The 23,740-nt window shown below is 42.7% G+C and overlaps 1 protein-coding gene across 1 annotated transcript; it reads left to right on the top strand.

Annotated features, from left to right (window-relative positions):
* Positions 1–11,064: 11,064 nt before the first annotated feature.
* On the top strand, positions 11,065–23,241 carry CFAP161 (cilia and flagella associated protein 161). Its single transcript, XM_068538041.1, has 7 exons — positions 11,065–11,139; positions 11,991–12,080; positions 12,599–12,831; positions 14,069–14,153; positions 18,769–18,927; positions 21,986–22,059; positions 22,468–23,241. Exons 1-7 carry the CDS (start codon positions 11,071–11,073, stop codon positions 22,697–22,699), a joined length of 942 nt encoding a protein of 313 aa, XP_068394142.1. The 5' UTR covers positions 11,065–11,070; the 3' UTR covers positions 22,700–23,241.
* The last annotated feature ends 499 nt before the right edge of the window (positions 23,242–23,740 follow it).

Raw genomic sequence — 23,740 nt, 5'->3', positions numbered from 1 at the left:
ATATAATTTTTCTTTTTGGCTATTTTCAGCATCTGTTTGATATACACTCTTATGCATAGATTTACACTTGTATAGTTATTTTTCTTAGAGAAATACTGTAAATAGTTTTGGTGATCCAAAGGGCATGCACTTTTATTATCTTGCCATCACTCCTTTTTTTTTACATTTTTATCTTGACATCTCTTGACCGAGATTCTCACGGAGATAGCCCCAGCGATGGATGAGAGGGACCGTAGGCTGTGGGAACTTTGCTCTTACACATGGAGTGTGGGAGCCTCCAGAGCATTCCATGGCCTCACTGGAAGCTCATTTCAATGCCACAAAAACTTCTGTATCTGACACATAGCAGGCATTTCATCAATGTTTATCAAATGAACATGGGTATTTATGGAAAACAGACATTTTCCAGGGAAAAACTAATAGACTTTTTTGAGTGCTGCATTGGTAGAGAGAGGACATTTCTGTATGTTCGACAGTGAGTTTTCTTTGGGAACCAAACACACGGGGAGGATGGGAGAGCAGATGCTTCGGGAGGCGGGAGCCGGGTCCTGTTCTGGCACTGTCGTCGTGGTGGGGCCTGTAACCAGCATCTGTGGGGATGCTCTGTAAAGAAAACAGCTCCTGCTGTGAGATGTGTTCTGACTTCCGTTCACAGCACGGGGGTCTGACCGGGGCGGCAGTGGCCAGCCCCCATCTAGGGCTCAGCGTGGTTTTCAGACTGGATTGGGTCACAATCTCTCCATCTGCTCAGCCTGTCCCAGGGCACTCAGGTTACAGGAATGGAGACATGCATTGATCAAACAAACACCAGCCACCTTCTGCCCCCAGAGTCGGGTGGAAGGAGTGTGTCTTGGTTTGTGGGTGTGGGGAGAGGGCCTACTATGAGCCTGGGAAGACATCATGGGTCTTCAGGAGGTGAGAAAGCAGCGAGCACAGGAAGGGGACTCCGGAAGCTGGCTGGCAGAAGTGAAGGAAAACAATTCACCTGGGACGAACAGGAGAGGGCTTCCTGCCCACCCCTAAGATTCAGAGCATGCGCTGAGTAGGAGAGGAAGGAATCTTATCAATCAGGCCATGATGCTGGTGGGGAAACCGAGGCCTGCCTGATGCCTCAGGGATCTCATTTCAGGGTTCACGTGGGATCTGGGTGGACAGTCTTTCAAAGACAGTAGCAGACAGGAGATGGCCAAGTCCGTGTGCAACCAGTCTCTGTGTTGGGTGGGTGTTGGGTGGGTGTAGCTGGGTATTTTCAGTAAATAACATTTATGACTGTATCTAAGGGTAAGCGTGCTTGTGCTGGACTGTACTGAAGATGGCCCCAAGGGAGCTGGGAAGGGGGAATACGTAACCGAACAATTCTTTGATTAACGTGTACTTTTGGATGCCTATGTATCAGGCATTGTGCTAAGTGCTAAGGATACACCAATGAAACAAAAAGCCACCGTCCTCATGGAGCTTACACACTGGTTCAAATTGCCCATTGCCAATAAAAACTTCTAATCATAGCAATTTGCAGAGAAAATACAAAGTGCGTTGAGAGCCAGGAGAGGGGTGACTGGCTTTGTCCAGTCTGGGGATGTTATTGAGGGAGATGACCTTTGGGATGGTCTTGATGAATGAGTAGAAATTACATGGGGAAGAAGTGTCTTGAGTAAGGAAATTCAAATAGCGGAAACATCAAGGGCAATAAAAACATCCTGTTGGAAAGCCTCAAATATCTTGATACTCTTAGAACATACGGTAAAACAGTATTATTTACAGGAGGGGAAGCTGAGACTATTGTAAGTAGACAGTGATTTAATAGGCTTTTGACATTTGAGTGGTTCTTAACCTCAATGTTTATCACTTCTAGGGAGATGCATTGTAATTTCTAGAAGCCCAACTTAACAACTCCCTTTGGGAACAAAGACCCACTCGTAAACTGGGGTCTACAAGGGGTCTCCTGCCTTGAGTCCATAGTTTCCTCGTTACGGACAAAAAGCTGTACCCAGGAGGTGCCACACGAGGGCGCAATTGCCCAGTTATCGAATCCAATTCACCTCCAAAGAAAGGTCAGAAAAGACCTTGTCCTCGCAAGCTCTTCTGGCTGACAAACTACCAATGAGCACGAGAAGTGGACCACAGTGATTATATAAAAGCTGCCAACATCTGCTGAGTGAGGTGCTTGGAGGAGTTCGAGCAGAGAGTTGGCTCCCATTCTTGGTCCTAACTTCTCGAGCCACTGAGACCTTTTATCCACTAGTCCTGCTGTTGGGACACAGATCAGAGCTTTAGTTTAGGTGTGGATTACCCCTGGGCCAGAATGTCTTCAGAGGGTTTTCTTTTTTTATTATTGCAAAAAATTGCATGCTCATTATAGAAAAAAAAAAAAAAAAAAGCATTCTCATATGCAAAGCCTAGGCAGGGACTTCCCTGGTGATCCAGTGGCTAAGTCTCCACGCTCCCAATGCAGGGGGCCCGGGTTTGATCCCTGATCAGGGAACTAAGATCCCACATGCCGTAACTAAGAGTTCGAATGCCGCAAATAAAAGATCCCACGTGCCGCAACTAAGACCCGGAGCAGCCAAATAAATAAATAAATATTAAAAAAAAAAAAGAAGCCTGATGCCCCCTCCATATCAGCTATGTATATATATGTGTATAGATTATATATGTACAGATTATGTAGATTATACATGTGTATGATTTTATATGATATTATATATTGTATTATATATAGCATGTATGCATATTTTACATATAGATGTACAAATAGATCGTCACGCATGTTTATAAATTATATTATTTTTCCTATGAACATATATAATAAAAATACACATTTTAAACGTAAAACGGACATCTTACATTATAAACTCTTTTGTAATCTCATTTTAATTCACAATGTTATGAACATCTCCCAAATCATTAAATATTGCTCTTATATCATGATTTTTAATAGTCGCATAGCCTTCCAAAGCACACATGCTCTGTAATTTACTGAAACAACCCATTATTATTGGATACTTGGGTTGTGTGTTCTTTGCAATTTTTTCCTGTTAATATACACATCTCCTTGGTATAATATCCTTAAAGTGGAATTTAGAGATATCTAGTATATTTATTTTTAAGGCTCTTGATGATGTAATGCAAAATTGCCTTCCAGAATCATTGTTGCTGTTTTCCTTCTCAACAGCAGCAGATGAGAGTGCTTCCCAGAAACTCTCAGGGTATTTATCAGATTTTGATAAACAGAATAACCCTACCCTAGTTGAAGCTACAGTTTAGTGCAGCTCACAGAAGTCCCTAGAAGGATATTTGAAGGAGAAATTCAACAACTCAAGGATTGTGGTGTGTGTAATTTCTCTCCCCGTTTCTTAGAGGGTGTGCTAGTTGTATGATCCAGGGAGCACTGGATTTGGAGGCAGTGGGTCCAGGGCTCTACCCAGGCCATGCACTGGCACTGCCTCTGTGCTTCTGGGCAGTTCAGACCATCCTACTGGCCCACAGAGCTCACCCTAAGAGAAGGGAGAATGATACCTTTATAGGTAATTAACTCCCCATATGGAATTTTTCTACCACACAGAGCCATAATATTAAACATTACCACCTTTACTGTCTATTTGGGAATTATGTACTGAAGACATGCTTCATCTTCTAGCTTCTTACTTGGAACCTTAGCGTCTAACAGAAGAAATTAGTAGGAGTCCTGGAGTCACTAGCTGTGTGACTTTAGCCACTTCTCTTCCCCTGGCTGGGTCTTTGTTTCCCCATTTGTAAAATGAAATATCCCTTGAACTTGAAACTTGTGAATCTTGCAAACAGAAAACTCCTTGGTCCAGCCACTCCTGATGTCAGTCTTTCCAGTTCAATACACAGCAGTAGCTACTGACCGCTTGCTCTGTCCTGGACACTCTCATTTATGCCTCCCAATAACCATATGAAGTGGGTTTTATTATTTCCTCATTTTACAGATGGAGAAACTGAGTCACAGAGAGGTCATGACTTTACCTGAAGGTCACACAGCCTGCCAGTGGTTAGTTCTGGGATTTGAACTAAGAATGTTTGACTCCAGAGCTTGTGTTTTAAACCACAGAGCTAGCCGTAGAACATAGAATTATTTTCCAACTTCCTGTAATGGTAATACTCAAATAAAATGTTGTGTGGAAAGCGGTGTAACACCTGGGGATGCTATGAAAATACAAGGCCCTATTTTTCTCTGTTTTCTCTCCTTTCTTTCTTCCTCCTCTCTTCCTGCATGCTTGTGGTAGCTTTTAGTTCTGGCTCGGATGCTAACTTGGGTATTCCCCATAACCTCTCTGTGCTTCCGTTTCCTCATTTGTGAATCGAAGGGACATTCTATCTTTTCCCGTCACATTAAAGGAACTGGAAACGCTGACCGCTTGGGGAAATGTGTCTTTGCATTGACACCCTCCAGAATTTCCTGGAACTGGTTCATTTCTCCACTGTGTCCTAGGGTACTGTTAAGTGTTTTCATGGTTGCCTTGCTTTCAGAACACATTTGTAATTACTGGCTTTCATATTGCAAAAGAACAGGAGAAATGGACCCAAATGGATTTATCCTTGTTGCATTCTAAATCTTGCCTTCAATGTGTAAAATGCTTCTATGTATATCTTTCTGGAGCGATAAAGGCCAGAACTTTCTTTTGACCAGAAAGACAAGATTAACGGGTCAGTGGTAAAAAGATGAGTGGTCCCTTGGATGGGGACCTGTGAGGGCTGAAAAGTAGAAAAAGCCCTGGACTGAGAGAAAAGTGGCATCGATTCCAGCCGCTGCTTTTCTTCCTGAAGAACTCCTGGCACTGAGTCCCGCTCTGTAAGCCTCACTTTCATCACCTGTAAAGTCAGGCATGAGACAAAATAGATCAGCTGTTTTCAAACTAGGCTCTGTAGACTCTCGGTGTCCTCCAGGGCGACAGGGTGGACATTTGGGGCTCATCATTTGAGTCTCTCTGTTTTCTGTAATTCAGTTCCGTCTTGCTTTGGTTGGAAAAGAGGGCTCCTCTACTTTAAAAAGGGAGAAAGAGTTGGAAATGAATTTCTGGTACTTTTAAAACAGAATGACACTCCTAGAAGCTAAACATCCTCCTTGTGCTTTGAGATCTAGAAGAGACAGCTGGCAGCCTTGCTTCCATGCCTGTGGAAAGTGCAGAGTCCTGCCCAGGGAGCTTCTTTTCTCCTGGGCACCCCTTCCCCTGGGTGCTGGTGCTTCTCCAGACTTCCCCGCCCCGACGGGGAAGAAACTGGCTTTCTTCTTGCTCTCTTAGGCAGGCCATTTGGTTTTTCCTATCTCCTGCCGCCAAATCCTGCCCTTGGCATTTCCAAGCCCAGCAGGGAGAGGAGTAGAACAGAAGGGCTTCCTCTTCATAGGGTACACCCTCCTCCTTCTGTAAACAGAAGGAAATGTCTTCTGCTTCCAGGACTTAAGAGTACATGCAAGCCTGTCACCCAAGAGGTCAGCCTAGATGGAGGGGGACGGCAGGTTTTCTGCAAGATTGCCAACGGCAGTAAAGAGGGACTGAGAGACTTTAGTCCCGCAGGTTTGCCCCTGGGGTGAAGGCTGGCTCTGGTGCTTGCATCTGGACAGGGAGAATTACAAGTGCATTGTGGGTGGTCTTTTCCCCAGGGATCTGGTGCAACCAGAAGGGAAAACAAGAGGGGGAGACACTTTTCTGGTCACACGCCACCCTGTGGTCTTTGGAGAGGATAGAGTAAATGACGCACTAACAAAATGATGATGTATTATAGTTCCATCAGGACTTTCAGTAGCCTGCCTACTTGTCCAAGGATGGTTATTTGCTGACATCCTTTCGGAGAAGTGTTTCCCGCACTGACCCTCTGGCACCAGGCCTCCCATGTGTACTTATTTGCTCAGAATTGTGTCCTCCTTTTGACTCTCCACGAAGGCAGGGCCCATGATTTCCTTATTTATCCCTGAGCACAGTGCTTGGGGCTCGGTGATTCTTGGCTGGGTGAACAATGGATTCTGCCACTGCACAGTCGTTTTCCAAGAGCTCACCGTCCTGACTTGAGCTATTTTATCATTCCTTTCTACCTCTCTACTTAAGCACACCCATCACTTCTCCCCAGGCTGTCTCCTAACTGGGACCCCTGCCCCCTACTTGGCCCATCTGCCTGAAATCCACAGCCTATAGTCCCAGCAAATTTCCAAAGCTCGACCCTGCCCTTTGTCAATTTCCTCTTCGGAAACTTTCATGGCTCTCTTTGACTTAAAGAAGAAAATTCACAGCACTTGCCTCTGTACCACAGGTCCCCACCCCCCGCCCCCCAACTAGCTTCTCCCCACTCACGTTCATTACTGTGTGCCCCTTTCTGACCCCTAGAGATTCCAGCTTCTTTGCCCTGCTCCATCCTGTTTCCTCTGTCTGTCAAGTGCTTACCTTGATTCTTTTATCTACATGTCCAAATCCTACCCGTTTTACATAGTGTTATATCATTTGAGCCGCACAAAACCTCTTAAAAATTATTCTTGCAAGATGATTCTTTTTTTTAAAATTAATTTATTTTATGTATTTATTTTTGGCTGCGTTGGGTCTTCGTTGCTGTGCGCGGGCTTTCTCTAGTCGCGGCGAGCGGGGGCTACTCTTTGTTGCGGTGCGCGGGCTTCTCACTGCGGTGGCTTCTCTTGTTGTGGAGCACGGGCTCTAAGCGCGTGGGCTCAGTAGTTGTGGCTCGCGGGCTGTAGAGCACAGGCTCAGTAGTTGTGGCACACGGGCTTAGTTGCTCCACGGCACGTGGGATCTTCCCGGACCAGGGCTCGAACCCGTGTCCCCTGCATTGGCAGGCGGATTCTTAACCACTGTGCCACCAGGGAAGCCCAAAGATGATTCTTTTTGGGTTTTTTTTTGTTTTTTTTTTAATTAATAGATTTTACTTTTTTTTTTTTTTAAAGTATTTGTTTATTTATTTATTTATGGCTGTGTTGGGTCTTCGTTTCTGTGCGAGGGCTTTCTCCAGTCGCGGCGAGCGGGGGCCACTCTTCATCGCGGTGCACGGGCCTCCCACCATCGCGGCCTCTCTTGTTGCGGAGCACAGGCTCCAGACGCGCAGGCTCAGTAATTGTGGCTCACGGGCCCAGCTGCTCCACGGCATGTGGGATCTTCCCGGACCAGGGCTCGAACCCGTGTCCCCTGCATTGGCAGGCAGATTCTCAGCCACTGCGCCACCAGGGAAGCCCCCCAAGATGATTCTTTTTAAAAAGTGTTCCACAGTGAACTTAGCTTGGGCAATGCCGTACGTATCATCTTTCTGTGGGTTTATAGAGAACGCCGAGACATTCAAGGCTCTGGGAAGGACTCCAATAAGGATGCCTATTTAACCCAGCCTTTCTCGAAATGATCTACAACAGAACTCTCTCCCTCTCCACAGCTGTTAACATACACAGAGTATTTTGGAAATGCTTCCTAGAGAGTTAGCTGTAAAATTATCCTTGACTCGTTTTTATTGATGGAGATGCTGAGGCTCGGAGACAAAAATGGTTGCATAAGCTGAGTGAAAGGAACTTCAATCCCGTTTTTTTCCTTTAGGACACAGTGATCACTTACAATGTTTCTTGCCCAATGAGGACTTGTAAACTTATTTTCTGCAGCCTGGAAGTTACTTGCTTCTAAGATGATAACTCTCATTTCTCTTTCTCAATATCTGAACTTTATCCTAAAAGTTCTAAAAATGACCTTTTCTTTTCTAAAAATGATCCTGTCCAAGTATTTCTTTGGCTTTTGTTTTCCTGCCAGATGTTTCACAAGTAAGTAACAAAAGGCTCCAATTAACTTTTTCCAAGAGCCTCATCAAATCGTGAAAAAGAAATAGCAAATGAGTTTTCCAGTGTATACCTGGTTTATGTCAAAACTATAATAATTCTAAAAGGGAGGGAATGGTGTCCTAATTTAAACAGATATTTATTGCTACACCATGAACTGAGTAAATTACACAGAGTCTAGCAATGTATGTGTGCATTTCTGTTTTAATAGTAGTTTTGAGCAGTTTTGAAGAATATAAATTTAAAATACTCTATAACTGCAATAAAATAAAGATTTCATAATTTTTCAAAAATAAAAGTAAAAATCAGTAAAAAGCTCTTTCAAAAAACTCCTTGTATGTTTGTTTATAGTTTTGTTATTATCACCTGGCTTTTAAATCCACCTGTGTTGTAAGTTGTGAGATGCTTCTTTATGTTACTTTATCATATTAAGATTTATTTAGGGGGTCAGGGGACCTTGCGCATGTTCAGGGCTATACCCTTGAAGAGTGACATCAGAGGGCTGCACCCTGTTGGGGAATAGACCTTACCTAACAAGTCTAGCCAAAGTCACTAAACGGATACACAAGTGGATAAGCAAACAACAGCAACAGGCACTGGGGGTGGGGAATCAGTACCCAGAGTTCCTACAATATGTTATCTAAAATGTTCAGGTTTCAACAAAAAATTGTGAGACCTGCAAATAAACAGGAACATGTGATCCATCCACAGGGAAAATAACAGGCTTTGAGAGGGCCCAAATGTTGGACGCAGTAGACAAAGACTTCAAAGTAATTATTAAAAACATGTTCAAAGAACTAAGAGAAACCAAGGTTAATGAATTTAAGGAAGGTATGATTACAATGCCTCCTCAGATATAGAATATCAATAGAGAAATGATAAAAAAAAAAGAGGCAAGTGGAGATTCTGGAGTTGAGAAGTATCATAACCAAAATGAAGAATTCACCAGATAGATGGAATAGTAAATTTGAGCTGGCAGAAGAAGAAATAAGCAAACTTGAGGATAAATCAATAGAAATTTTATGCAATTTGAAGAACAGAGAGAAAAAAGAAGGAAGAAAAGTGAATATGGCCTTACAGAAACAAGGACATTATTAAGTGCACCAACAATAAGGAGCTCTGGAAGAAGAGGAAAGAGAGAAAGGGAGCAGAATAATATTCAAAGAAAGAATGGCAAATCCCAAATTCTATTTTAAAAAAACAGTAATCTACCCATTCAAGAAGCTCAACAAATTCCAAATAGGATAAATGCAAAGAGAGTGCCACTCAGACCATGGTCAAAATGATGAAAGACAAAGACAAGGAGAACATCTGGAAAGCAGCAAGGGGCTGTACAACACACTTAGTAGACAAACAAGGGAACCCCAATAAGATTAATCATTGACTTCTTATTAGAGACAATGGAGGCCAGAAGGCAGAAGGAGGGCATATTTGAAGTGTTAAAAGAAAAAACTGTAACCAAGAGTCTTATACCCAGTAAAACTATCTTACAAGGATGAAGGTGAAATAGGCAGACAGGTAAAAACTGAGACAATGTGTTGTTAGCAGACCTGCTTTACAAGAAATACCAACAGAGACTCTTCAGGTGGAAAGCAAGTAATACCAGGCTGTAATTGGTATCCACATGAAAAAATAAAGATAATTATGTATGTAATTTACAAAAGAGCATAATTGCACATTTTTAATCCTGACTGATTTAAGAAGCAATTTCATAAAGCAACATGTATGTAATTGTATTGTTGATCCTGTAACATACAGAAGTGTACAATACTTGACCATGATAGCACAAAGAAAATAGGTGAGAGCAAAGCTGTCTTGGTGTAAGGACTTAAGCAAATAACTGAATCATTAGAACCTTAATAAATCATATGGAGACCAAAGTTGCCTTATCCTACTCCCAATTTTACAGGGAATATGGAAACAAAGAGAAAAAACATGGACTTTGGAGTCAGAAAATCTGAGTTAAGTCCTTGCTTTGAGCAACTGTTAGCAGTTTGAACTTGGATAAGCCACTAGCATCTTTGAGTCTCAGTTACTTGATTTATCAAGTGCAGTTAGTGATATAATATCTGACCTACCTTCTTTGTCCCATTTATCCTTTTGAAGGATCCTAGCATGTGATGCTGTACTGACAAAGCTCGTGGATTCACAAATGTGTGAGAATGTTCCTATTTGTATCCCAAGCTGCAGGCTGCCAGCTCAAATCCAAGTTCATCTCCAAAGTCCCCCTTCCCTCAGTTACCACCCATAGATCTCCTTACTCTCATTCTCACCATCCCCCAAGGCAGAAATGAATCTTTCTTTAAGTGCCTATGGCCCTTCATTGGCACATCTTTAATTGCACTCATTCCATTCTTTCTGAAGTAATTTGTTTTCATGAACTCTCTTCTCTTTTAGACTGAGGTTGCTGAAGGGAAGAAAGGTCCCTGTGTCTTTCATTTCTGTCCTCTCTTAGTAGACACTAAATAAAGGTGAATTACTGAATGCATTCAATCAGCATCAAGCCCTGGGGAGTCCTGCAGTAACTGTTCACCCTTCCTACTCATAAAATTATATTTTGTTTAAAAAATGTTGGCTCCAGCATATTCCAGTTTTATCAAGACTTCTTGCAAATCATAGGCTTGCCCTTGCACTTGGTATCTGGGGGAGGGAGGAGGAATGCTGTAAAGTCTGTGAAAATAAGAACCACCTCAGACACATATAAACACAAATAGGCTAGTATGACATATTTCTTACTTTGGAGACAGTGAAAATTTTGAGTAATTTTCTCTTCCACCTTCTTTCTATATTATTTTGGTTTCCAAATTTCTACATTGAGCCAGTATTATGATTAGGATGAAATGGCTGCTTTCCGATAATAAAAGTAGGCTGCAAGCAAGCTATGCTTCCATTTCAAAGCTCCTCTTTGCTGCCCCCCAGAGCAAGGGATACTTTACTTAAAAGCAATTTTCGTTTAGATTCTAAAAGAAAAAAAAGTTAAAAATTTCTCTCTAGCGATCATTTAGGACAGTGAGGTCTGTAGGCTCGAGTTTTCTCTCTTGCCTGCTTTGCAATTAAACTCAAGAAAAACCTAAGAGGGGAAGTGAGGCGCAGGGTGCGGGGGGCGGAAGGGGGGCGGTGACAGCCCCTGGGATGGGGCCGCACCAGAGCCCAGCGCAACTCGTGTGTAGTCACTTATTGGCTAGCAGGGTCCCGGACCTTGGCCAATCGCAGGGGACCGGGTCGTCATGGCGACGGGGAGGCTAACACAGGCGCTGTGCCCCGGAAGCTTGTTCGTGGGAGAGCAGGGGACGATGGCTCAGAACCTGTACGGTCCAGGAGTCCGGATGGGCAACTGGAACGAGGACGTCTACCTGGAGGAGGTACGGAGGGAGTGGCCGGGCACGGCCCGCCCACTGCCCGGGGACTCCCACCCCTGGCCTAAGTTCGGGCCCCTGCACTGAGCATCCCAAGCCTCCTTTCGCACCCAGCACACACCCAATGTCCCTAAAATCCCAACTCCCTCTGAACGCCCTAAGAATCTCACTGGCTGACCCGCAGGTCTCACGCCCTTCTACTCTTTACCCGCGTCTCTTGGCCTCCCAAACTCTCAAGGCCCCTGCCTGTGTCTCTCCCTTAGTCTAGAGCCCCACTAAATTCCCTCTGTTCCGCAGAGACTTACAGTCTCCGAAGCTGCGGTCCAGGTGAGCAGGTAGACTCTAAGCAGAAATACTGCCCCCATCCGCCACCTTGTCCCACATCCCCTCCTGAGTGTCCCTGTAGCATCCCTTTTACTGACCTTATACTCATTGCCCTGAATTGTCCTATGGCGGTCTTAACAAGACCCTGGGCCATCCTTTAATGGAACTAGTTGGGTGGGGAGACACTTTCGGTGTCCATCATCATACAACTAGCAGAGACCTCAGTAGGAGGGGATATATGACCTCCAAATGTTACTCATCATCGTCACTGGTTGGAGTAATTACAGGTGATGTTTCTCTTTTGTGTCTTTCTCATTTTTCTAAACATTCCACAATGAAACAGAAAATAAAGTAATGCTAAAAAAGTAATGCTAAAAAAAGTCCCCCATTCCCATTATGCTCACATTTCTTTTTACCTTCTCAAAGTTTGCTTTTACAACTTGTCGTGCTTTGGACCTAAAAGCTCTCAGTATCTCTATTATTCAGGACTATTGTTGACCCTTTGGGTTTCATTCATTTTTCTCTTTAACCAGGAGCTCATGAAAGACTTCTTAGCAAAGAGGGACAAGGGACAACTTCTCATACAGAGAAACAGAAGACTGAAAGAGAATCTTTTGAGACCGGTAATTTTAAATTCAAGCGTTGTTTTCAAAAGTCTATCAAATTAAATGTGAGAATATGTTAAGCAAGCAAAAATTCCATAAGTGAGTTGTCATTTGGAAAATACCAATTCTTCTCTTTAGATAACCACAATGTTTAAAATTCCCTAAGATTTTAGAAACATGAGAATTTTGCTATTATGTTCACCTGCATTTTCCAAATTAAGAAATGAATAGATTGATACATGCACGAGTAAGATGCCCTTTAGTTGGTGCTCAAGAAAATTTCTAGGAATGTTGAATAAATCAATAATGGAATCAACCCATGTAATTTTTCATCAGCTTTATTTTACTTCGTTTGGGATTATCAGGGGCATTGATTTGGCAAATTGGGAGCAGATTGGTGGCAGGAAAAGGAAGAAGAAAGATTTCAGGAAATTCAAGTCAATCCCTTCTTAAAATAGGGTACATCTGCAGTGGCCTCGGCACTGGCTGTGAAGGAATCGCATGGTTTATCTGAAAAACTCCTATTTAAATTGTAGATGCAGCTTTCCATATCTGAAGACGGATACATTCGCTATGGCGACAAAGTGATGCTTGTGAATCCTGATCACCCTGAGACAGAAGCTGATCTGTTTCTGGGTGGGGACCTGAGCTTGTGTATGACTCCAGATGAAATTAAAGCCCATCTGAGTGACGAATTAGAGGTGCCCTGTGGCCTGAGTGCAGCTCAAACCAAGATCCCGGTTGGCAGAAACACTTTTACCGTTTTGTGGTAAAGATACTTTAATTTTAGGCTCATTTTCATCATAAATATCTGTTTTCACTTGCAGTTTAAGGATGCCCTGGGATTAGAGCAGTGCTGATTGGAGGCAAAGGTTATGTGAATATTCTCTGTGATTCTCATCTTGCTTTCTTATCTTGAGAATGATTGTCAAGGGGCCTTTACAATCCTGTTACCTTAAACATCAGGATAATGGGTAATTTGATTTCAATTCACATCAGGATAATGGATAATTTGAATTCAATTCAAAATGCTTAATTCAAAAGTATTGGATCCAGGGAATTAAATTCAGAATCTGCCCAGAAGCAAAGTGGGTTTTCCTAATAACATTTCATAATGCTTTGAGCTCATTTGAGTGCTTTCATTGTTTTTAATGCTACTCTGTTATTTCTACGTCAGAAATATATAGTTAAATGCAAGGTAGCAGTACATGGGGATTTGCTGTTTTAAAATTAATTGTCCACTAAAAATGTGCTTGAATTTTTGGAGATGAGCATTTAAATCCTTAGAGAATAGATACATAATTACAATTAAAAGTCATTGCTTTCAGTTTGTTACTAAACTATGATAGCAAGTTTATATGACAGGGATATAACTAGTCCTTTAAGTCTTTAGATTTTTTTAATACACATAATTTATGTTAAAACAGCTAAAGATTGATCACAATTTCTGTTTCCTGGAAGATTAAGAGGGAAGAGTGTATTAAATGTCTACAAATTTGTTACCTTGCTTCTCTCTAAAGTTGTCAGTGTATGGGGATGTCATATATAGAATAGGGAATATAGTCAGTAATATCATAATAATTTTTAATGGCAACAGATGGTAAGTAGATTTATTGTGATCATCTAACGTGTATAAATATCAAATCATGATGTATACACTTAAAACTAAATATAAGATTATATATCAATTGTACTTCAATTAAAAAAAAGCTGTCAGTGGACTTGGACCAATTCATTAGCGTAGGACAGTATGACTTGCTCAGTCTACCCTAGGCTCACAAAGTGGGAACACTGTGTGTTCCGAGTGTGTTGGAAGACAGTGAGTAAGGTGCCAGCAAGACTTGAAGGCCAAAAGAAAAGACCTTTTGGTAAGTGACTTATTTCAGTTATGGTACGTGAATAGACATTGCTGAGAAAATTATAAACAAAAGTGCATGCACAAAAAATAGAGCTGTAGAATGATCCTAATACAGAGAATTTACGTTCTATTAATTCTCCACTGACAGTGCAGCTGGAGAGGTCATTGGTCAGGTCCTTAGATACGGGCAGAACTTTCGCCTCGGGATAGCAGGAGGATTTGCAGACAGAGTGGTAAGTCGTAACACTGCACGTCTACTTTGGACCAGTCATTTTTGTTTCCATGTAGGCTAATGGCTACTTACTGAAGTGGACAGAGAACTCTAAGGGCATGGGCTCCATCTCTGGCCTCATTATGGTGTCAGCCTGCAGCTTTTCCAAGGCAGTTTGGGGCCAATGCTTTCCTTCTAACCTCACGAATTACAAAAATACATCCTTAAAAGCTACAGAATAAGGGGGGGGGGGGAAAAAAAAAACCTCTTTGCAATGCAGCTGGTAAAAAGCAAAAATTTATACCACCTCCACTTGCAAGTTAAATGATCAGATTATGTAATAATAATCTGACAGCTGTTTAATGTCACCAATGCTAACACATTTGCATAAATCGGGGAGCATAAGTCTTTGATCTTTACCTCTACCTTGGGAATTAGGCAGTGTAATAGAACCAGACAAATATGGAGTTGAATTCCCGCTGAGATGCATAAGGGTTGGGACTTTGGGTAAGTTATTAAACCTTTTTGAGTCTTTCTATAAAATGGAGACTATTTACTTACTAGGTGTTTAAGAGCTTCACCTATGTTAACTCATTTATTCCCCCAACAAGTCTTTAAAGTAGGGACTGTTTTACCCCTGTTTTGCTGATGGGGAAACCGAGGCACAGCAAGTTGAGTGACTTCGCTCCAAGTCACTTGGCTACTAAGTGGCAGAGCTGGTAGTATATATAACATTTTTCATTGAATCAGAGGTTCCATTATTGTATGATGTGGCATCATTACCAGCAGCATCATTATTATCTTCATACTACCAAGAAATCAATGCTGGCAATTAAATTCCAACACACCGTAGATGGTAAGCTGCAGCCCGATCTTAAATGTGAAAATTAGAGGAAATAACCCAGTTGTTGAAAGAGGAAGTAAATCATCACTGTCTCATCCAGAGAGTAGCCCTACTAACATTTTAGCTTATTTTATAAAGGGACAATCTTAAAATATAGGGAAAATTACAAGCATTACAACATTCAGACATTATTTTGTTTCTTTTCTTTTTTTGTTTCTCTCTTTCTTTTTATTTACCTTCTTTTCCCACCTCTCCCCTCCATCTCTGCTCTCCTTCTCTTTCCCCTAAGTCGTCTGCTCTTTGCCTGTTTATTGACTTGGGCTTAAATATCTGCTCTTCCACAGATGATAAAAATGTGTCATGTTTGTTTGTTGTTAATATTTCCTCTCATTTGTTAACTTGGCTTTTAAATTGTAGTTGTTCTCATCTATTTTTGAGTAAAATCTATCAGTGCTTTTCTCTGTAATTCCTTCCATTGCTCAGAGCCTTTGAAGTCTGCTCCAAAGATATGATAAAAAGAATAACTTGTATTAATTTTTAGATGTCTAAACTTGAACTGTTGCTTAAGTTTATTCTTTCCTCCACTTGGGATTTATTTTGATAAAGGCCTTGATGTGAACATCTAAATTTCCCCCAAATGACTAGTCAGTCATATCTGTGTTATTTCTTGAATAATTATTCCTTTCTTCACTGACACATGCTGCATGCATTAAATTATTAGACATGGCTTTCTATTTGGATCCTTTGAACTGGAGTTGTTTATTTTTATTCCAGGTCACTTTGATGACTTGTAGGACTAGTTCTTTATCATTACACTTCTTTGTCTGAATTATGTTAGGAATTAATCTTTCAGTTAAATGCAATAATAATTTTTTTAAGTCCCTCTGCCCCTGTCGGGGGGAAAGTCACTTGGTATTTTGATTGGCATTCTAAAATTAAGTAAGTTCACATATTTAGTAGCTTTACAATATTTGTTCTTCTGAGATGTCTCTCTATTTCTTCAATTATTCTTTTCTATCTCTCAGTAAAGTTTTGTGCTTTCCTTCACATGGATCTGACACTGATCTCGTCAAGGTTATTCCTTGGTATCTTCTATTTTGGAAGCTATTGAAGGTAGGTCCTTTTGACAGTTGCAGCAAAAATAGAAGATAGACATTGATTTTTATACTCACCTTGGATGAAATCACTTACTCTTATGAATTCTAGTTGATTCTCTTAGGACTTCTAGGTAGACAGTCATCTCATCTTCAAATTATGACAATTTTATCTCTCCTCAAATTCTTATACCTCTTATTTCTGTTTCTTGTCTTTGAATTAGCAAGCTCTTTCAGGGTATTTATGAAAAATCTGGTGATGGTGGCCTTGCAGAGGCCTGATTTTTGTTCCTGATTTCCTTATTGTTGTTCTTTATATGAACAAAGCTACGTTTGTGGTTTGAGATAGACATTATTTTCCATTTGCTCTGAATGGCATTGTCATTCTCCCCATCAGCCAGGCCAGAGCCGCAGTGCATCTTGGACCCATCTTCCTTTCCCACCCACATCCAGCTCCAGCGATTGTCAGGTCCCACGGCTCTTCCTTCACGGTGCAGTTTGGCCCGTCTTTGCACTCCCAGTGCCGGTACCTCAGTCCACGCCCCCATAGCTTCATCCCTTTAGTCTATCCTGACTTCATCTCATACTCGCAGCGTGCTGTCAGGTCGATCTTTTAAAAGCTCAGATTTGCTCACCTTCCACCTCCACTGAAAAGTCAGTAGCGGTGCCCCCATTGCCCTCTGCATTAAGTGCTGCTGTTCACTGTGGCATTTAAAGCCCTCCCTGTCCACACTCATCCTCTCGGGCTCCCTGATACCACATCACCTCCTCCTCGGAGTCTTTCCTGAGCCCCCGGGAGAGCATGTGTTCCCATCTCTCCCCTCCTATAGCTCTTTGCATCCCTGCTGGACGCCATACCTTACAGACGCTTCCAGTTTCTATACTCAATCATCTCTCCTGTTAGTCGGAAAGCTTCTTGAGGGCAGTACCTCATTTCTGCCTTCCCCAGAACACTTCATGGCATAGCTTTGTATAGAAAAGGTGTTTAATGAAAACCGATCAAGATATGCCGAAACGACCTCCAGGTGCAGGGCGAAGGCGAATCAGTAAACGGCTAACGAGGAACTAACATTATGGACCTTTCAGCAAGATGGCGTGCTCCTTGGCGAAGTTATAGGCAACCAGAGAGCTGGCAGAAGTTCCAAGTGTGGACATCAATTCCAGAGGGGCCGAGGCCCCCTTGGAGGCTCACGTATGAATATCAGCTGTGCTGGTATTGGTTTTAAGAGGACTTCACTTCATGCAATAAGTTTCATGCAACATTATTTATAATGAATAAAATATTGCTCCAGGCCTGATGCCCTGAAAAAGAGGAGGAGTCGGAATGGGAGAAAATATTTGCAAACGAAGCAACGGACAAAGGATTAATCTCCAAAATACACAAGCAGCTCGTGCAGCTCAATATCAAAAAAACCAAACAACCCAATCCAAAAATGGGCAGAAGACCTAAATAGACATTTCTCCAAAGAAGATATACAGATTGCTAACAAACACATGAAAAGACGCTCAACATCACTAATCATTAGAGAAATGCAAATCAAAACTACAATGAGTTATCACCTCACACTGGTCAGAATGGCCATCATCAAAAAGTCTACAAACAATAAATGCTGGAGAGGGTATGGAGAAAAGGGAACCCTCTTGCACTGTTGGTGGGTATGTAAATTGATACAGCCAGTATGGAGAACAGTAAGGAGGTTCCTTAAAAAACTAAAAATAAGACTACCATATGACCCAGCAATCCCACTACTGGGCATATACCCTGAGAAAACCATATTTCAAAAAGAGTCATGTACCACAATGTTCATTGCAGCACTATTTACAGTAGCCAGGACATGGAAGCAACCTAAGTGTCCATCGACAGATGAATGGATAAAGAAGATGTGGCACATATATACAATGGAATATTACTCAGCCATAAAAAGGAACGAAATTGAGTTATTTGTAGTGAGGTGGATGGACCTAGAGACCGTCATACAGAGTGAAGTAAGTCAGAGAGAGAAAAACAAATACCGTATACTAACACATATATATGGAATCTAAAAAAAAAAAGCGTTCTGAAGAATGTAGGGGCAGGACAGGAATAAAGACACAGACGTAGAGAATGGACTTGAGGACACGGGGAGGGGGAAGGGTAAGCTGGGACGAAGTGAGAGAGTGGCATGGACATATATACACTACCAATTGTAAAATAGATAGGCAGTGGGAAGCAGCCGCATAGCACAGGGAGATCAGCTCGGTGCTTTGTGACCACCTAGAGGGGCGGGATAGGGAGGGTGGGAGGGAGACACAAGAGGGAGGAGATATGGGGATATATGTATATGTATAGCTGATTCACTTTGTTATAAAGCAGAAACTAACACACTCTTGTAAAGCAATTATACTCCAATAAAGATGCTAAAAAAATAAATTAATTAATTAAAAAGAAGAGGAGGAGTGCATGAGATGGAGAGGGAGGCTGGGTTTGGTATTCCAAGGAAGGGAAAACAGTTGCAGGTGATGTGAGGGCGGGTGGTCTCAGCCTCTGAGATGGCCTTTCTGAGGGAGAGGAAAGTTGAATGTTCTTGTACAATCCGTAAGAACAGGGTTTTTGAAAACTGCTTTTGAACACACTGGCCGTCCAGCCAGTTGACTGCTCCCTGCTTCCCCAGCCTCTCGGATAGCTGTGAGCTAGTCCATCTGCTTGCTGTCGTTTTCAGTTATGTTTATCAAGTGACCACAGGACCCTCACGAAGTCGTCTAAGAGGTCTTGGCTCCAGGAGGTGTACCTGACGGATGAGGACTCCTACCTGAACTGCTGGCAGGCGGCCTTCCCTGACCCCCAGCTACGCCTGGAATATGAAGGCTTCCCCGTCCTGGTGAGCGCAGCCTGGGGAAGACAGACGTGTGCGCGGATGCTGTGAAGCGGGTGCGATTTACTCCTGTGTGTGAAATGGAGGCTCGTCAGGGCTCCGATGCCTTACATGCCTCACACACTTTCACGCTCTCTCTCTTTTTCATTTCTTTCTTTTAATATTTATTTATTTATTTTTATTAAAAAAATTTTAAAAATTGTTTTTTTGGCTGCACCGTGCAGCATGCAGGATCTTAGCTCCCTGACCAGGGATCGAACCTGTGCCCCCTGCAGTGGAAGAGCGGAGTCTTAACCACTGGACCGCCAGGAAGTCCCTCTTTTTCATTAACTCACGTTTGGGAGGCACCATTTTGCCCGTGGCAGCATCCTGCCTTGGTGTTTCTCGACTCTGGCGGCACACAGAATCACCTACAGAGCTTCATAAAGATACCGAGGCCCAGGCTCTGCCCCTGAGATCAGGCTGAGAACCACTGCCCCGAGATTGTAAGGGTGATGACACTGCTTTCTTTCAGGCCTCTGTTAAGTCCTCATTTCTAAAGAGACTGGGTAATCTGGGGGAAGTGCAGGACAGGGCAGGGCAGACGCGTAGGTGAGCACATTGCTGGACATTTTCTCAGGAGCCTGGGCCCTGCGGACAGGAGCAGAGTTCTGGATGGGAAGGCAGGTCTGGTGGGCACAGAGCTGTTTTGAGGACTAGAGGGCATGCTACTTGCTTGTGAGACATCCAGCAGACAGAGACTAAGGAGTTGTTGGAGGTTATTGGGAGAGTTACTGGATTTACAGCCAGGAAGGACTTAAAGAGTTGGCCATCCAGGAAGGGGCCCCCAGTTACCAGGCACTCTGAATCCACCTGACGCAGTAGGCTTCTCTCCCGAGCTCTGCAGGCGGACCCAGGTTTGCAAGGGTCTTTCTCCCAGCACGGAGAATATACACGTGGTCCACAACGATGCATGCTTGACAGATTTCCTCTCTTCCACTGGTCTTTGCCAGGCTTTGTTCTCCTTGGAATTGCCTCTCATTCCCATGATTTAAACTGTCAGTATCTCAGCTTCATTGTCTGTAAAATGGGGACAGACGATGATGCCTAACTTACGAGGTTTTGTGAGGACTAAGCGGTTAGTACATTTACAGTGCTTATTAGAAAAGCGCCTGGCCCAGACAGCACTCCCAAGCATTCACTGTTGTTAATTTAACGGTGGTTGTTCTATTGTTGCTGTCATTAGGTCAGAGAGGTTGGGGAGTTCAGGCACCAGGAGCTCGTTTCTCTGTTGCTAACTCAGTCCACAGCCCGAGGCAGGTCTCTGAGCCACATTCAGACACATCTGCAGAATGGGACATTTCATACCTGCCCAGCTGCTGCCCACATGTCAATACCCTCCAGTCAGAGACCATCAGGAGCACCTGGGGTTGAACGAGCTGGCTTTATTACTTGTTGCAGTGATGGAGAATGCGCGCCATGGAAAACCGTGGGGCGTCTCAGTAAGAGGCTGGTATACATGGTCCGAAAGGATACACGCACCCCCGTGTTCATAGCAGCACTGTTTACAATAGCCAAGACATGAAAGCAACCTAAATGTCCATTGACAGAGGAGCGGATAAAGAAGATGTGGTACATATATACAGTGGAATAGCACTCAGCCATAGAAAAGAATGAATTGATGCCATTTGCAGCAACATGGACGGGCCTAGAGACTGTCATACTGAGTGAAGCAAGTCAGACAGAAGAAGAAATATGATATCGCTTATATGTAGAATCTGAAAAGAAATGATACAAATGTACTTATTTACAAAACAGAAACAGACTCACAGACTTAGAGAACGAACTTATGCTTACCAGCGGGGAAGGGGGGGAGGAAGGGATAGTTAGGGAGTTTGGGATTGACATGCACACTCTGCTATCTTTTAAATGGATAACCAACAAGGACCTGCTGTATAGCACAGGGAACTCTGCTCAATATTATATAACAACCTAAATGGGAAAAGAATTTGAAAAAGAAGAGATACATGTATATGTATAACTGAATACGTTCGTTGTACACCTGAAACTAACACATTGTTAATCAACTATACTCCAATATAAAATAAAAAGCTTTAAAAATAAAATAAAATAAAATAATTAGAAAGAAAGGACAAGTTATAGAATTGGGGCTGTGGTTGGGAGATTTTAGTGAGGGTCTCAGGAAGTGGGGCTTTGCCCTGGATTGGAATCTGTCAGGAAGCAGGGCTGTCTCAGTACATCTTATCTATAGAGGGCAGGCCAGAGCACTGCCAAAGCTGTCATGAGTAAGGAAGCAGGAGTCACTCCTATCCTCTAGGAGAGGAGGACATTTGGTATTTTGTGGCTTGGGCAATGCTCATGTCTTTGCTGTGTTCAGACATGATCACAAAGTGGTCTTCTTTTTGTCTTGCCCCATCGTGGTCACAGCGTGGCCTTGTCTGATGTGGGCACTGTGTGAAATTGATTATATGCCACAGGGGAACACTAAGGCAGAGCCCTGGCTGCCAGGCCAGTTCCCGGATGTCAGGGACTGCTTTTCCCCATCTCACACTGCTTTTAGCTTACACGAGTCAGGATTTTGAAATAATACGTCTTCTGTTTTCTGATTATAAACAATATATGTTCACTTATGGAAAGTCGGAAGAGTACAAAAAAATAATATGATGATTACCAGTTGTTCCATCTTCTAGAGAAAGCCACTGTTATCATTTCTTTTTCCATGCATATGTTGTTTTTTTAATTTAGTTTTAATTTTTTAAAAAAATAGGACATCAGGAATATTCTTATTTTTTCCACTTAACACCACTGACCATATTTCAACTTGTCAAAGATCTTCTCCAATATGACTTTAAATGATTGTATAGTGTTTCATCATATGTGTATCTATAATAATGTATTTATTAATCTATTATGGTTTGGCTTCTAGGTTATTCCATCTCTCTCTCTCACTCTCTCTCTCTCTCTCTCTCTCTATATATATATACTATATTTCCAAATTTTTGCTTTTAGGAAACTGGAGGCCTTAATTCATAATTCAAATAACATACTCTCTTTATCTTTAAAGGCAAATGCAAAAATTCTTATCAATCACTGCCACACGAATCGGGGGCTGGTGGCCCACCGGCATCTTTTCTTAAGGTATTGTATAGCAGGGTACAAGAAAATGCCATGCCAGAGGGCAGGGGCTGTGAATATAGGCAAAGAAGTTCAATTTAAAGAGGATGGCCACGCACAGAAAAAGTCCTTTGATGACGAAATATCGCCACCATAGATGGTGTGAAAACTCCTATTAGAGTCCCTTGTATTATACAGGTCCTTCCCCACAGAGGACTTTAGCTATAATGGGATCCTATCTACCTGGTCCTTGCCCAAATAGGATGAGTCTTGTTGGTAAACACATAGTGTTTTAGAGACCACCCCCCCCCCCACCCCCCACCAAGAGCTTTATATAGCAGTCTGTTGAATTAGGTGCTTTGAGATGAACTTAACAGCTTACTGAGGGTTGTAATTCCATTTCCAACCAGTGTTAATTCTTTCTTGCCCCAGTACCTATTTTGGAAAGGAAGCAGAGGTCGCTGCACACACATATCTGGATTCACACAGAGTTGAAAAGCCAAAGAACCATTGGATGTTGGTGACTGGGAATCCCCGAAAGGACTCGTCCACCATGTTGGACATGCCTAAACCGCCGGCGGAGGACACCCGAGTCCTGGAGCCGGTGGCGGAGCCGGGGGCCAGGAATGCACCTGGTGCGCATGCGTGCACTCGTCAGCTGTAGCTTTACAGGAAATCTATCTTGGTCATGCCTCAAGCTATTCTTAAAGAAGGCACAGAACTCTCTGAACATTGTATTAAAACAAAGGCTGTATTCAGATTATTGAATTAACGGTGGAGGTCTAGGACACAGGGAAAAACAAACAAAAAACCTTGCCTTGGGCCATAGCTCAGAAATGGTCTTTGAAGGTGACAGATGATATTTCTTTGTTGATGACCAAATTCTGAAGACTCAGCTTCCTTTATTTACATCCTACAGCAGCAGCTTCTATAAGGACTGTAAAAAACTCGTTGCTTTTTAAAAATGTTACTTTTTAAAGCTATGTCTGTGTAATGAAGCTATCGGAACTTTACTGAATTTCTGGCACCATTCTCTTTCCCCCGACTCTGTACAATGTACTAAGAAATCAAAAATGGGTAGCTGTGGACTGTGGCCTTACTTTAGAGTTGAACATTTTCCCCCTTGTATTTTTGTGTCTCCTTCTGGCTTGCGGGGGTGGGCTCAAGACCTCTATTTGACCTCCATTATTTTCTAATGATTTTCGTGTTGCAGAATCTCCTTATTTCTACCTTATCTTTGAAACCAGTGCATTAGTTGTGGCATTCACATCATCAGACAAAATACATATATATCCTTCCATGTGTTTGTCCATCTACTCATTCTTTGTCGAGTACGGAGCACCTATGATGTGTAAGGTGTTGTAATGGGATGAAGAGATGCCCAGCCCAGGAAGTAAAGGTGAGGGCTAAGGCTGGTTCGCTTTTAAATACCTTCGGCCCTCCGTATCTGCGGTTTCGCATCCGTGGGTTCAACCTACCGCTGAATGTGTAGTATTATGTTTACGATCTGCGGTTGGTTGAATCTGCGGCTGCGGAACCCGCAGATTCGGAGGCCACATTAAGGAATTTGAGCATCCTAGGATTTTGGTATCCTCGGGGGCCCTGGAACCAATCCCCGCGGATACCGAGGGACGACTGCATACCCAGAGGCGGAAAGTAAGTCACGGGTTATGTAAATGCGTTTTAAATAGATGCGGCTTCAAGC

Source organism: Eschrichtius robustus, chromosome 1 (genome assembly GCF_028021215.1).
Source record: "Eschrichtius robustus isolate mEscRob2 chromosome 1, mEscRob2.pri, whole genome shotgun sequence".
Taxonomy (NCBI): Eukaryota; Metazoa; Chordata; class Mammalia; order Artiodactyla; family Eschrichtiidae; genus Eschrichtius; species Eschrichtius robustus.
Note: the sequence above shows the minus strand (reverse complement) of the source record. Positions and strands in the feature narration are given on the sequence as shown.